The sequence below is a fragment of the Psammomys obesus genome, unplaced genomic scaffold, assembly GCF_907164565.1.
Source record: "Psammomys obesus unplaced genomic scaffold, mPsaObe1.curated_primary_1811, whole genome shotgun sequence".
In the NCBI taxonomy this organism is placed as follows: Eukaryota; Metazoa; Chordata; class Mammalia; order Rodentia; family Muridae; genus Psammomys; species Psammomys obesus.
This window is the reverse complement of record NW_026595981.1, coordinates 8,266,716-8,279,981: the sequence shown is the minus strand read 5'-3', so window position 1 is coordinate 8,279,981 and position 13,266 is coordinate 8,266,716. Positions and strand designations below refer to the sequence as shown.

Sequence of the window (13,266 nt, the reverse complement as noted above, 5' to 3'; positions counted from 1 at the left end):
TTTCTTTCTTTCTTTCTTTCTTTCTTTCTTTCTTTCTTTCTTTCTTTTTCTCTCTCTTTCTTCTTTCTTCCTCTTCCTTTCCCTCCTTCTGCTCTTCTTCTCTTCTCCCGTCCACATTCAGAATGAGCCTTTCCTCCTCAATTAAACCTCTCTGGAAATGCCCTCAGACATACCCAGAGAAACAGTAAGATGGCTCAGTGGGTAAAAAAAAAAAACAATTTTTTTTTTTTACTATATAAGCCTGATAACCTGAGTTGAATCACCAGAACTCATAGCAGAAGGAAAGAATGGACTCCCACAGGCTGACCTCTGACCTCTACACATGCTGTAGCATGCATGTACCTGCACTAACATATGTGGCATGCACACACAAAATAATAAGAATTAAAATTAAAAAATAAGAAAATCCTTTGGCAGTTTAGTAAGGATGATCCTCATAGACTCATAGATTTGAATATCACTAGGGACTGGCACTATTTGAAAGGATTTGAGGTATGAGCCTTGTGGGAAGAAGTGTGTCAGTGGGGTTGGGTTTTGAGTTTGAAAAGCCCATATTCCATTTCAACACCAGTTTCTTTCTCTTCCTGCTGCCTGTGGATCTGGATGTAGAACTCTCAGCCACTTCCCCACTACTGTCTGCCTGAATGTTAGCATACTTCCCATCATGATGAGAACAGACTAAACCTCTGAAACTGTAAGCCAGCCCCAATTAAATTATTTCCTTTATAAAGGTTCCTGTGGTCATGGTGTCTCTTCACAGCAATAGAACACTGAGACACAACCAGTGTATGTCTCCTACGGATTCTAAATCAAACCAGGCTGACAATGAAGATTAATCATTGCAGGAAGAAAACTTTGATTCCATGTCTTCCACTGGGCTCAGTGCTAGTTTAGAGGTAGTGTTGGTGAATTGGTGATATTTTCCAGCTTCAGTCTGGTAGCTAGAAGAGACTAAAGCTAGATACTTTCCGCCATTCTTGTTGTAGGTCCCACTTTCCTTATCCTTGAAGAGCCCTTCCCCTTTCTCACCTTTTGAGGAGTCCAGTATCTCCACTACCCAAGATCTTGTTGGAGGCTTTAGTTCTGCAGCCTCTTGTGCTCTCTTTGTCCTGCCTGGAGATTCCCCATTTGGTCTTGGTGATAAACATATATGGGAGGGTCCTTAGAGAGTACATTGACATAGACTGTGTAATCTTCAAGAGGGATATAGGTAGGTGTCACACAGCCAAGTGAAGAGGTAGGATTGAGACTGTGATCCTAAGTTTAATTTAAACAGAGTCTTAATATATAGCCCTTTGCCTCCTGAGTGCTGTGATTAAAGGCATATGCCACAGTTGGCATGTGCCTGGCCAACTGTAGTCTTCTTGAAGGGCTACTTTTTAGTTAACTTTCTGAACAGGTTCTATGGTCAGCTCCGTATAAGGCACTGGCTGGGTCCTAGATGGACTGTTAAACATGGTCCCTCCCCTCACAATTCTGCTGACATCTGTCTTTGAATTTCCTATGAAGCCATACATGGTAGCTGACAGAAAAGGAATACTCGGTGAATGCTTACTGTATTATCCCGTACTCCTCATATGCTGAACAATGTTGAGCAGCATGGGCAAGTATATATTGATTTCATTTTTGTGATGATCAGGCAGGCTCATCATTATTTCTCAAGTCTTAGTTTGACAGGTTTCTCTATAGTGTTACTCCCTGTGTTTTATTTTTGTTTTTGCTACTGCAGAACTGTCTCAAGTTCTTTACAGTGCTGTTCCCACATCCCCAGTGAAGATCCAATGACCAGCAATCTCCAAGGCCAGGCTGGGCTACTGGAAATAGTTAGGAAACCACTGCCTTAGGGATGGGTCTGTTTGGGTCAAGTTGGATAGCCCTTTGTCCATAGCCTAACATTGATGGCTGATGCTGCAAATGCTGCCAAGGTGTCCTCTAGGAAAGCATGTTCTGGAACTCTCTTATCTTTACGTTCAGTGGTATTTTGCCTGCATTAAGATCTGTGTGAGAATGTCAGAAGCCCTACAACTGGAGTTACAGACAGGTGTGAACTGCCGTAAGGGTGCTGGAAATTGAACCCTGGTCCTCTGGAAGCACAGCAAGTGCCCTTGACTACGGAGCTATCTCTCTAGCTCCCTGGACCTCTCTTCCAGAGTTCCCACTAGATATTTTAGGAGGCTCCAGTCCAGCAGAGACTGGGACTAGATTTATAAGTCAGTGGCAGTATCTGCCTAGCCTGGTGTGAAGCACTGGGTTTGAGGCCCAGCACCATAAAGCAAATTAGAACTGCCTATTTCACAAACTGGGTTTTAGCAAGTGTTTGTGCTTTTCTTTTCTTTCTCCCCCCCTCCCCCCTTTTATTTTGAGACAGGCTTTTCTGTAGCTTAGGCTTTTTGCCTGGAACTCATTATATAGCCAAGGTTGGCCTTGAACACCTAGTCTCCCTATTTCTCTCTACCTCCCAAATTCTGGCATCATAGATGTATAACACTATGTTTGGCTTTGTGCTTTTCTTTATGTGTACACTTTTCTATATGCTTTTATTTCATAATTAAAATTCTTATATTATTAAATGAAAATTAATATTAATGAAATTAAAATTTGATACTAAATAAAATTTTTATTAAAAAGTAAAAATTAAAATCCTGCCCCCAAGCTTGAGGTCAGCTTCATCATAAGGACTCCTTTTTTTCAGTATGTCTTCTCACAATTGAGGATAATAATTGTGTTTCAGCCCTGTCTTTACTACACTGGAATTCTGGTTTTGAAGAGAAGTCTAAACTCAGGGTGACATCAAAGGTTGCTTACAATCTAACCCCAGCAGACATCCTGCTCTGCCTCTCACACCTCTTTCTAGGTACCCAAAGCTACTATTTCCTGAGAAGTCTGTACACTTTGCATATCTATCTTGGTCCACTTCTCTCTCCTTCCCCAAAGCTAGCTCAAAATTTAAATCTTCCCTTTTCTCACCCTTTGTGCAGTCACTCATGCCCTCATTCACAAACACATTGAATATACTGCACTGACAGTACATTCCTGTTTTTTGTTTTGTTATTTCCCTTTTCTTTTTGAGACAGATTTGGCTATCCTGGATTCTGTAAACCAGGCTGGCTTCGAACTCACAGTTTCCCTGCCTCTGCCTCCCAAGAGTGTTGAGATTAGAGGTGTACACCACCATGTCTGGCTACATTACTGTTTTCAGTGTAAAGTGTTTTCCTGTCCCCTTCTGTCCTCAGTGGGGCTCATTTGAGTGAGTTTGTAAGGAATATTTAGCTACCCCTCAAGGAAAAGGAGGCTTATTAAGGGCTTAGCCTTTTATATCTCAGTGTCATGGAAACATAATGAGGGTCTTTGAGTGACAATTGAACATTGTAAAAGGATTACCATATTTTGTTGGGCAGGCATGAGAGGCAACAGGGACTGACAGACATTAGTGGCTAGAACCAAAGGCAGACAGAAGTAGAGATTCTGAGTATACTTTAGAGGTAGAACAGGACCTAACAAATGACCTTGACTTGCAGGGTGAGGAAAGGGTATGGATCACTCCCAGGGAATAGGTTGGTAGCTCCACTTAACAGAGGTGAAGGAGAACAGTTTTAGAATGAAAGCTATTTGAGATTCATTAAATTTAGAACACCTATTAAACATTCTGACACAGTGCTGGGGGGTAGGAAGAGAAGCTAGAAGAGGCAGAAAACACCATTTCATTAGTTAAGGACGTCAGCCTACAAATGGAAACTTAATTTTCACAAACTTAAAACAGCTGTGTCATTTACTGGCTCATACAGCCCTTACCGACTTGGTATTGTGGGAGAGGTGATCAGGCTTTGGCTGTAGATCTCTGGAATAGTAATCTTAGCTCTACCCTGGCTGTAGGTTGAAGTCCTAGAAGAGAAAGGCCAAGGCTGGTATAAGCTTGGAGCCTGCAGGACAAAGGTGATATTTAAACCCACGTGAATGGATGAGATCAGCTGATGGTGGCAATTTAAGTAGAGAACACAAGGTACAGTAAAATCTACAAGAAAAACAAAATTCAGAGAATCATGACTTTTGTTCCTGTTAAAGCCTAAACCTATTACCAGCATCACAGACTGGTGCTTCTCTGACAGAAAATTTTGTTTTCATTAAGATTTTCTATTCTATATTTAGAACGGCTCATGGAGTCTTACTGCATCCCTGTGAGGATTACATACTTTCATTTGATATTTGAGCAAAATGAAGTTTAGACAGGTGACTTGGCTAAGACCATTAACCCCTTAAAGGTGGAGCAGGCTGAGAATACAGCAGTGATAGACCTCTTGCCTAGCATGCCTAAGGTCCTGGGTTCAAATCCCTAGTACTGCAAAGTAAAATGGAACAGGCTTGAACTAGGCTTTGTATTGCCAGCTGCTTTGCTTTATTACTCCACATTAATCTGGTGTTTACTATTAACAGTTTTAGGTCTAAATTTTGTATTTTTCCCCTGCAAGTATCAGAAAAGCTAATACTTCCATCGTAAGTGAAAAAATTATGAAAACATTTCATAATTGTAAGGCACTGGACAAATGTATACTTGAAGGCCAGTTGTATTAGCTTCTTTTCCTTACAAGTTAGGAAGAGCAGACTGTTTTAAATAGAGAAGGTACCTTTTTATTCTTTGCAATAATTCTGTATTGTGACAGTGGCTGAGTTAGGGACCTTTCTAAAAAAGAGAAGTGACTAGAAGAAATTTTGGGGACCAATTCTCTCAGGGAACAGCACAGCTGAACATCAGACCTAACTTGGCTTAGAGGATGTAATGATCTTTGCAATTTGATCTCAACTTCAACAAGAACTCACTGGGCACTGGCCATGATCAGGGGTCTTTTCCTACTGCCCTAAACAAGGACCACCGAGATCAGATTTTGATGTTCTTGGCCCTTTGAAAAGCCAGTGGTAGTTCATGAGCATCAACATGCTTGACATTCCTTACATCTGTAGAAAAATCAAATGTTCAAGAATAAAATGTTAACTGAGGGGGCTGGATGGTTGGGTTAGGAGTACTTGCTGCTCTTCTAAAGGACCCAAGTTTGGTTCCCAGCACCCATGCTGGGTGGCCCACAGCTGTTTTTCCGGTTTCTTTAGACGTGCGCACGTGCGTGTGCGCACACGCACACACACACAAATAAAAGCAAATCTTCTTTACATCATGATGTTCAATGATAAGCTACCTTACCACACCTAACCTCCACTGCTGCCAAGAATGAACTTCTTGCTCACTACTTTCTCAGCATGTTTTCTTTTTTCACTTATGTAACTTTTAGATCTGTGCTGTCCTTTAGGGAAGCCATTAATCACCAATGGATACTGAACACTGAAAATTTACATGCTGTTAGATACACTTAGATTTAAAAAATGTATGCAAAAGCATTCAGTAATATTTAAATATCACTGATATAGCAGAGTAAATAAAAACATTGAAACTTCACCTGTTTCTTTTTAAAATGGCTACTAAATTTAAAATACAGTTTGTATTTTATTTTTTGCACTTTAGTTTTTTGAGATAGGGCCTTATTATCAAATGCATGGCCTCAAAATAACAGCAATTCTCCTGCCTCAGCTTTCCCTAGTGCTAGGATTAGAGATATGACCCACAATGCCCAGCTTTGTAGTTCTAATAAAGGTGTTCCTGCACATCATTACTCACCTTTCAATCCACCTTTACACTTTCTTGCATGCTGAAATGACTGAAAATTCTCAGTGTGGGGGTCATACATCTGAGGCACCTGAGCTCTTAGTGATTGTCACTAATCAGTTGGCAAAGAATTCCAACTGATTCTTTGCTGTCACAGGCAGCAAGATTATCAATCATGTGTGGCACACAACAAGTCAGAAAATGTCTTCGTGGTACCCACACCTAAAAGAAAACCCTTTGACATCCTATCCTTGTCCCTTCTACATTTTTTTCCTTCTAGTCACTAAAATGTTAGCTCTTCCTGAGGAATTGTTACTCTCCAACCCCTTGGTCCATAACTAATCGGTCTTAGTCACTTTACTTCTGAAGTAGTTTCTACATAATTTCCCAGTTCCCTGTCCTGCACTCCTTCCATACCATATACTACAATCAGAGTAACACTACAACTAGAGTAATTAATTGTCACAGAATTCTTTGGCTTAAAAACAAAACAAAAAATCCTTCATTTATTTCCACACTATCTATACAAACAATTCTTTAAAATTAAAGGCTTCCCCCCCGCCTTTATTTTAGAGAAGATCTCACTATGTATTCCAGGTGCTTCTGAACTCCATCCCTTGCCCTCGGCTTTCCAAAGGCTGGGATGTCAGGTGCGAGTCACCATATTCAGTTTTCAAGGCTTTTCACACTTTTTCTTGGTGCTTTCCCCTATAAAATCTGGACTAGAATGGGTTAATACATGTAAAACACTTAGAATCCTGTCTGGCCTACACTTAGAACAGTATGTTTTAGCTATTATTATTATTAAATTTGAACTCACTGTATATAAAACACTGCTGTTTATTTTCCTTTTTGAACAGTTCATCCTCCAAAGTGAGGAGTACTTTAAACTACCAACAGCTATTATAAGGCAAATGTCATTGCCTTCCTAGCAACTTAAGTAACCTCCTGCCATTGAAAAAACTGTAAACAGATGCTTAATTTACCACAAGAAAAAAAAAAATCAAATTTCAGACTCAATGACGTAGAGATGAAAGGCAGTATTTCTTTCATTTGAAAACCAGCTCAGTGGTGGCAGAATACTTGCCTAGCATTCCCATGGCCCTGAATACTGTGCCTACCACGTTTTGAGTGAGAGCAGGGAACACAGCAAAATTTATAGAACATATTAGAGGAAAACAAACCCTGGAAAAAGATATCAATAGGTTCTGGACTTAGGACAGAACTCCAACTTGGACTCATATTAGGCTAACCTGGAAACATTCAAAAATATTGTCATCTGGATCCCATTTTGATTCATGGAATCTAAGGTTAAGGCTCAGGCTCAGTTGCATAGGTGATTTGACATTCCATCAACAATCCAAATTTTTCACAGTATGACAATCACCGGTCTTGTCAAAGAAATGTTGGCTTAAGAGGGTTGGACATTTGTGGCATGTTTTTCTCAGTGGTCTCATGAAGTATGTTTTTTGAAAACAGAATACTCTCTCACTGCTTTATGAAGAATATGTGTTTATGAGAAGCCTTCCAAAAACAACCTTCCCAAAGCCCCAACTATTGGAGTTTAAGGCTCGAAAATATATATATATTTATAAGTTTCAAAACAGAGTGACATATGTAAATATAGACTCAACTTAGTTATAGTATTTACAACTTAGATTTTACAACTGAAAATCAACATTAAGCCTGTAAACGTAAAAAGCTGGCAATTTGTGGTTATAATTTCAAAAAGGTCAAAAACAGTTTTACCTCAAACATTTTACAATAAATAGCACCGCAGTACCTTCTCTAAGTATTACTGCTCACAGGTTAAATTATCCCAACAACTCAGGGTACCCAAGGTTGAAAGTACTTGGACAAAGCACTGTTTACAGGGCAGTGGGGACCAATGGAAAGCTCAGGTCCTCAACACCTTACAGCAAAGCCCCTTTTACCCTCCAGTCCTGAGACAACAAATCCTGTAATTCTCCCTCGTCGTCACTGTCCACATTCTCCTCTTCTTTTTTCTGCAATTCTTTTATGGTCAGAACCTCTTTAAGTTTGTTTTTTATTTCATCCTGGCGATTCCGCAGCTTTTCCACCCGACGGTAGCACTCTATCTGCTCATCAATCTCTCCAATCTGCCGGTCCAAGCGTCCCTCCTCATCCTCTTCGGCAACTATAGCTTCGGAGATAGTGTTGACTTGCCTCATAGCCTTTTGAAACTCGTCCCACTCTTTGTCCATCTGATCTTTTGGGGCATCAACCTTCCGGACCTTTGCATCGACCTCAGGGTCGTCGAAGAACCCTTCTGGTAAGGCCTCGGCAGTGTTCTCTCTCCTTTCTACCACCTTTTCTTGTATTTCTGCCTTCTCAATTGACCCTGAATGAGGAACTAAGGGGGCCTTGGGAAGATTTGTATCAAAGGGATCGTTTGGCAGCACATTGCTTGTCGTCTCCCTCGGAGAGGTAAGCGAATATTCTCTGCCCTGTGCATCTGAAAGATGTTCGCTGCTGTCCCTTCTTTCTTCTCCACCTCCCTCTTCTTCCTCCTCCTCTTCCTCATCTTCATAATCAGGGAGTAAACCGAGTCCGGAAGGTTTACTGGGGGTCGCCCTAGCAGCTTCCTTTCCCGATTTCTCAAAGTTGGCGGACGACACCGAGGTGGAGGGCTGTACCTGAGGCCCCACGGAGACCTTGCCTCTTTTGGCGTCTTGGCTCTCCACATCCGTCGCTCTCCTCTTGGTGGGCTGAAGCGCTGTGCTGGCGGACGGGCCCTGAGTTGTTCCCTTGGCGCCTTTCAGCTCCGCTACTCTCTCCCGGTGCTGCTTTCCCAGAACATGGGTCTGCCACAGGAGCTCGCTCTTGACCGGAGTGTTACAAAGAGCGCAACTCAACTGCCCCAGACGGTTGTACTTGGCGAACGGGGATTCTATTCTCTTCCGGTTGGTGCTCAGGCGCTGCTTCTCCTTCATCAACCGCCTCAGCTCCTCCTGATTCACCACCCGCTTCCCGGCCGGAGTCCGAGCAGAAGCGGAAGACGCCATGTTTGCGCCGAGGACTCAGGCGGCTCTGGCTTCCGTCACGGCGAGGCGTGAGGCGTCATTTCCTGTTATGGTGCCGATTGGCCGAAGCTCGGGAGTGTGGGCGTGGCGCCAGGGTTCGGGGTGGTCAAGTTAGGGGCTGGACCGTTGAACCATGGCTGCGATCAAAATTGCCAACCCTGGGGCCGAGGTGACACGGAGCCAGGCAGCCTTGGCTGTGAACATATGCGCGGCCCGAGGGCTGCAGGATGTGCTGCGGCCCAGCTTGGGCCCTAAGGGCACGCTGAAAATGTGAGATGCCGCTAGGGTGTGCGGGGTGTCGCGGCGTCCTCTGAGGCTGCTGAGGTTCAGTGAAGACCTGAAGCAACGCTGACGCACTTAGATGCCCGATTTTCCTCCCTCTCATTCCTTTTCCCGTATCTTTGGCCCCTTTGCGGAGAAAAGACCCTATCAGTAGAAGCTGTGACACCCTCTCTTTTTCACTAGGCAGCCTGTTCATACTGTGGTTCACTGGAAACTTAAGTCTTGAAAACGCTTCTGGTACTCCCTCCTCTCTCCTGCTGGAGACGAACTTAGCATTGTGCCGGCGCTCAGCCGACGTTGGGATGCAGCCCCGCTGTAGACAGTATTGTTTTGACGTGTGTTGTGCTGGCTTTGGAGCCAGGCAGGTATAGGTTGACCTTCAAGTTCCGTTATCTTCAATCTGTTAGTACTCGGTCAAGTTCTTGTAACTCTCTATACCTACAGTTCTTCATATTTATTCATCCATTTGGATATACGTCTATTTAGCACCATTGCTTATTTTTACAGAGAAAGAAAAGAGGGAGTGGGGAAATCAAAAGGTCTCTTAGGAAAGTGAACTCTCAGAGAAATAAGCAAATTAACATTAATAGTAAAGGAGTTCACTTAACACTAGATGCTGAAAAAAAAACAGATGAAGTAGTTTCTGTTCTTTTCTAAAAAGATTGATTTGTTTTATGTTTATTTGTGTACATCTGTCTGAGTTTATACACATCAGGTGTATGCAGATGACCCCAGATGTCAGAGGGTGTCACATCCCCAGGACTTGAGTTTTAGGCAGTTGTAGGCCGTCTGATACTGGTACTGGAAACCAAGCTTAGGTCCTCTACAAAAGCAATAAGTGCTTTTAACTGCTAAGCCGTTTCACCAGCCCTTAAAGTGATATGGTAGTGACAGATTTGCCAATTATATATAGATGCTATATAGATCCAAACGATTTTACAGGGGAAAGGGTCCAATTACTGAAGGAAAAGCCTCTCAAATAACAGATGTTTGATCAGAGTTGTAGAATGATTTGAGCAGTTGGTAGAAGGAATCAAGCCTTCCTGGTGCCGTAAATCCATGAGAAACTAACATTATACTTCATCAAGGGAACTGAAAGACCTACTGTGGGAATGATGGTTGATGGATCAGGAGAGTTTGGGAAAGACCAAGTATGTTACTGCTAACTTACTTTGATTTTTATTCTAAAGATGGGGAAGAACATAAAATCATTGAAGGGACTGTTGATCAGGAAACTGAGTCACACTGCGTTTTAGAAAAATATAACATGGATAGTTGATTCAAATTTGGAAACAAGATGCTGTCTAAGCAGTATAGGAAAGATAATAATAAAATTGGAGAGAAGTGGTCTAAAGGTGTTTAAACTGTGGAATTGACAGAGCTTGGTGATTTAATAAATGCAAGGGATGAGGCAACTAAATTTATTGAGTGAATTATGATATTCACCAACATAAAAACCTATAGGAAATTTGCAAATTTGTACTTTGTTTTATACTTTTCATTAGGCAATGTGTATAACCCATCAGCTGATCTTTAAACCCATAAATGCCCCATTTGGAATGAGATCACTCTAAGGTCATCTGGGAGAAATAATTCTGTGATATGCAAGCAGCAGTCATTACCACGGTATTACTCCCTAGTTTAATGTAAAGTTTCCGAGCCCAGTTGCCTGTGTTTAGGACTGTGGATGGCAAGAACGAGAATGTTATTTGATTCTTGGTTTGTGGAGTTAATAAGTACCATTGTTCATTTAACAGGCTTGTTTCTGGGGCAGGTGACATCAAACTTACCAAAGATGGCAATGTACTACTTCATGAGATGGTGAGCTAACACTCTTCTTCATTTTCTTTTCTGAGATAGGATCTGCCTGTGCAGTCCTAGCTGGCCACAAACTCACAGCCCTCACCCCCACCCCCAAGCCTCTGCCTCCTAAGTGTTGGATTCAGGCATTGGATACAATGCTCAGCTGCTGTTGGCTTTGATAATCCTTACAAGCCTTAATTAAAAACATGGCCCATGGGCTGGGAACACAGCTCAGTGGTAGAGCATTTTCCTAGCATGTGCAAGACTCTTGGTTGGGAGGTGGGGGGCAGTAAGGTACACTCTGTATATTGTATGCAAATTTATTTATTTAATCTGGGGTAGGGGCAGGCTAGAAAGATGGCTCAGTGATTAAGAGCGATGGCTTCTTCCAGAAGACCCAGGTTCAGTTCCCAGAACCTACATGGCAGCTCACAACGTTCTGTACCTCCAGTTCCACGGATCCAACACCCTCACATAGCATACATGCAGGCAAATCACTAATGCACATAAAATGAAAAAAAAATTATTTTAGCTGGGCTTGGTGGTGCATGCCTTTAATCCCAGCACTTGGGAGGCAGAGGCAGGCAGAAGTTTGAAGCCCACCTGTGTATAGATCATGTTCCAGGACAGACAGGGCTACAAAGAGAAACCTTGTCTTGAAAAAAAAGTTGTTATTATTATTATTATTATTATTATTATTATTATTATTATTATTTTGTAATGCTAGGGTTTGTGCGTTGGGCCCTCATATTCTAAGCAACTGCTCTTTCCCACTAAGCTATATCTTCAACCTTACAATTTGTATTTTAAAAGATTTATTGTTTTTATCTGTATGAGGGTCTAGGACTCATTTTGTAGACCAGGCTGGCCTCAAACTCACAGATATCTACCTGCCTCTGCCTTCCAGAGTGCTGGGATTACAGGCATGTGCCACTGCGCCAGCTTCAGAGCAGACTCTTAATGGCTAAGCTATCTCTCTAACCCAACAATTTTTTTCTTGTTTTTGTTTTTTGAGCAAAGGTATGCTCCAACACAACCTGCCCACAATTTGTATTTTTAAAGCTGTCAGCTAAATACTGCAATCTTGAGATATGGTTGTTGGATTAAACTTGAACAAAAATGATTTTTGGCTATTTTCAAATGTTTGTAGTCTTAATAGCTTAGAGATACTTATAAATTAATAACATCTTTTCAGAGCACTTCATTATAGTCTTTGTAATCATGGAAAAAGAAAAAAGTCCTTTTCAGTTTACATAAATATATTCATCTTTGAGACTGAAGGGCTTAATTTCTTCTTGGAAATGTCATTGCATTTTGAAGCAAAGATTTTCATAAGATGTTCAAACCTCATTAATTCTCAACCTTAAAACTTTAGATTTGACATTTACTAAATATTGATAAGATAAGCTTGTAAATGTGCAACATGAAGTTTGTTTTTTAATTTTACTATTGACCCTTGGGTTATCTTGGGTTTAGTGGCCTTCTTTAACACAGTCTCTCTCTTTAAATCTGGTGTTTTCCTTTTCTAGCAAATTCAACACCCAACAGCTTCCATCATAGCAAAAGTGGCAGCGGCCCAGGACCATGTCACAGGAGACGGCACTACCTCCAACGTCCTGATTATTGGAGAGTTGCTAAAGCAAGCTGATCTTTACATTTCTGAGGTATTAAAGTTTCACACTACTTCAAAGCAAGTACATTTTTTAAAGTTTAATTTTAGAAAAAAGAACTAATTTTAATTAGTTTAATTAGACAGTTATAAATGGAAACTTATTTTTTTTTGCCAAAGTAATGGCTATTATTACAAATATATACTTAAAAAATATAAAATATTTAACGATATATAGAAAAGTTAAAAAAAAACCCTCCCGAGTACCCATGAATCATGCTTACAAAAGAAAATGTAACTAATAAAAGTTGAAATAAAATTTTCTTTCTTTAAAAATAACTAGGGAAAGGGTTTTACTTTGTGGATGTCTTTTTCTAGTCCCCTTTTTTCCTATAAACTACTTAGCTGAATTCCTCTCTTCATTAACCTATGAAATCATCATTCACATTTCTATATCTGTGCCTTTGTTCAAGTGTATTCTTTTCCCAACACTACAAATGTTTTTTTTCCCCTATAATTATTTGAGTCTTCCCTCTTACTCAGAGACTGTCTCAGCAAAGCATAACCTGATCAAAGTGGAGATTCTGGCTTCTTTCTGTTCCAAGAATTATTTGTTCAGTATCTGTAACTTATCTTATTTAGGATGATTTGGGCTTCAACAGTGCGACTAAAGCTCTCCTAACTTACAGAAATCATCTTATATAAAAGAACAGTCAAGTCTGTGGCTGTAAATTTAAAAGTTCAATCAGCAATGAGGTTCCAGGTCCTTTTGATCTCTTAGCTCTTGTACTCACAGTATGGCTTCATCCTGAGATGGGTCTTGAAGGTGGGACTGTCAGAGGATATCATGTTACTGGTTCTCCTTGGTAAGGCTCAGC

General features: G+C 41.1%; 2 protein-coding genes across 2 annotated transcripts in view; one reads left to right on the top strand and one right to left on the bottom strand.

The window, feature by feature from the left end:
• Window positions 1–6,129: 6,129 nt before the first annotated feature.
• On the bottom strand, window positions 6,130–8,687 carry Znf830 (zinc finger protein 830). Its single transcript, XM_055619837.1, has one exon. It carries the CDS (start codon window positions 8,674–8,676, stop codon window positions 7,564–7,566), a length of 1,113 nt encoding a protein of 370 aa, XP_055475812.1. The 5' UTR covers window positions 8,677–8,687; the 3' UTR covers window positions 6,130–7,563.
• Window positions 8,688–8,827: 140 nt separating this feature from the next.
• The window catches only part of Cct6b (chaperonin containing TCP1 subunit 6B), a 44,333-nt gene continuing 39,894 nt past the window's right edge, over window positions 8,828–13,266 (top strand). Inside the window, exons 1-3 of the mRNA XM_055619835.1 lie at window positions 8,828–8,964; window positions 10,734–10,797; window positions 12,309–12,443. Of these exons, the coding sequence (XP_055475810.1) occupies window positions 8,828–8,964; window positions 10,734–10,797; window positions 12,309–12,443 (336 nt within the window). The remainder of the gene's footprint in view (window positions 8,965–10,733; window positions 10,798–12,308; window positions 12,444–13,266) is intronic.

What these genes read in the sequence shown, in the direction of transcription:
- Znf830 (XM_055619837.1), bottom strand. Translation starts at nt 8,676, where the DNA reads ATGGCGTCTTCCGCTTCTGCTCGGACTCCGGCCGGGAAGCGGGTGGTG.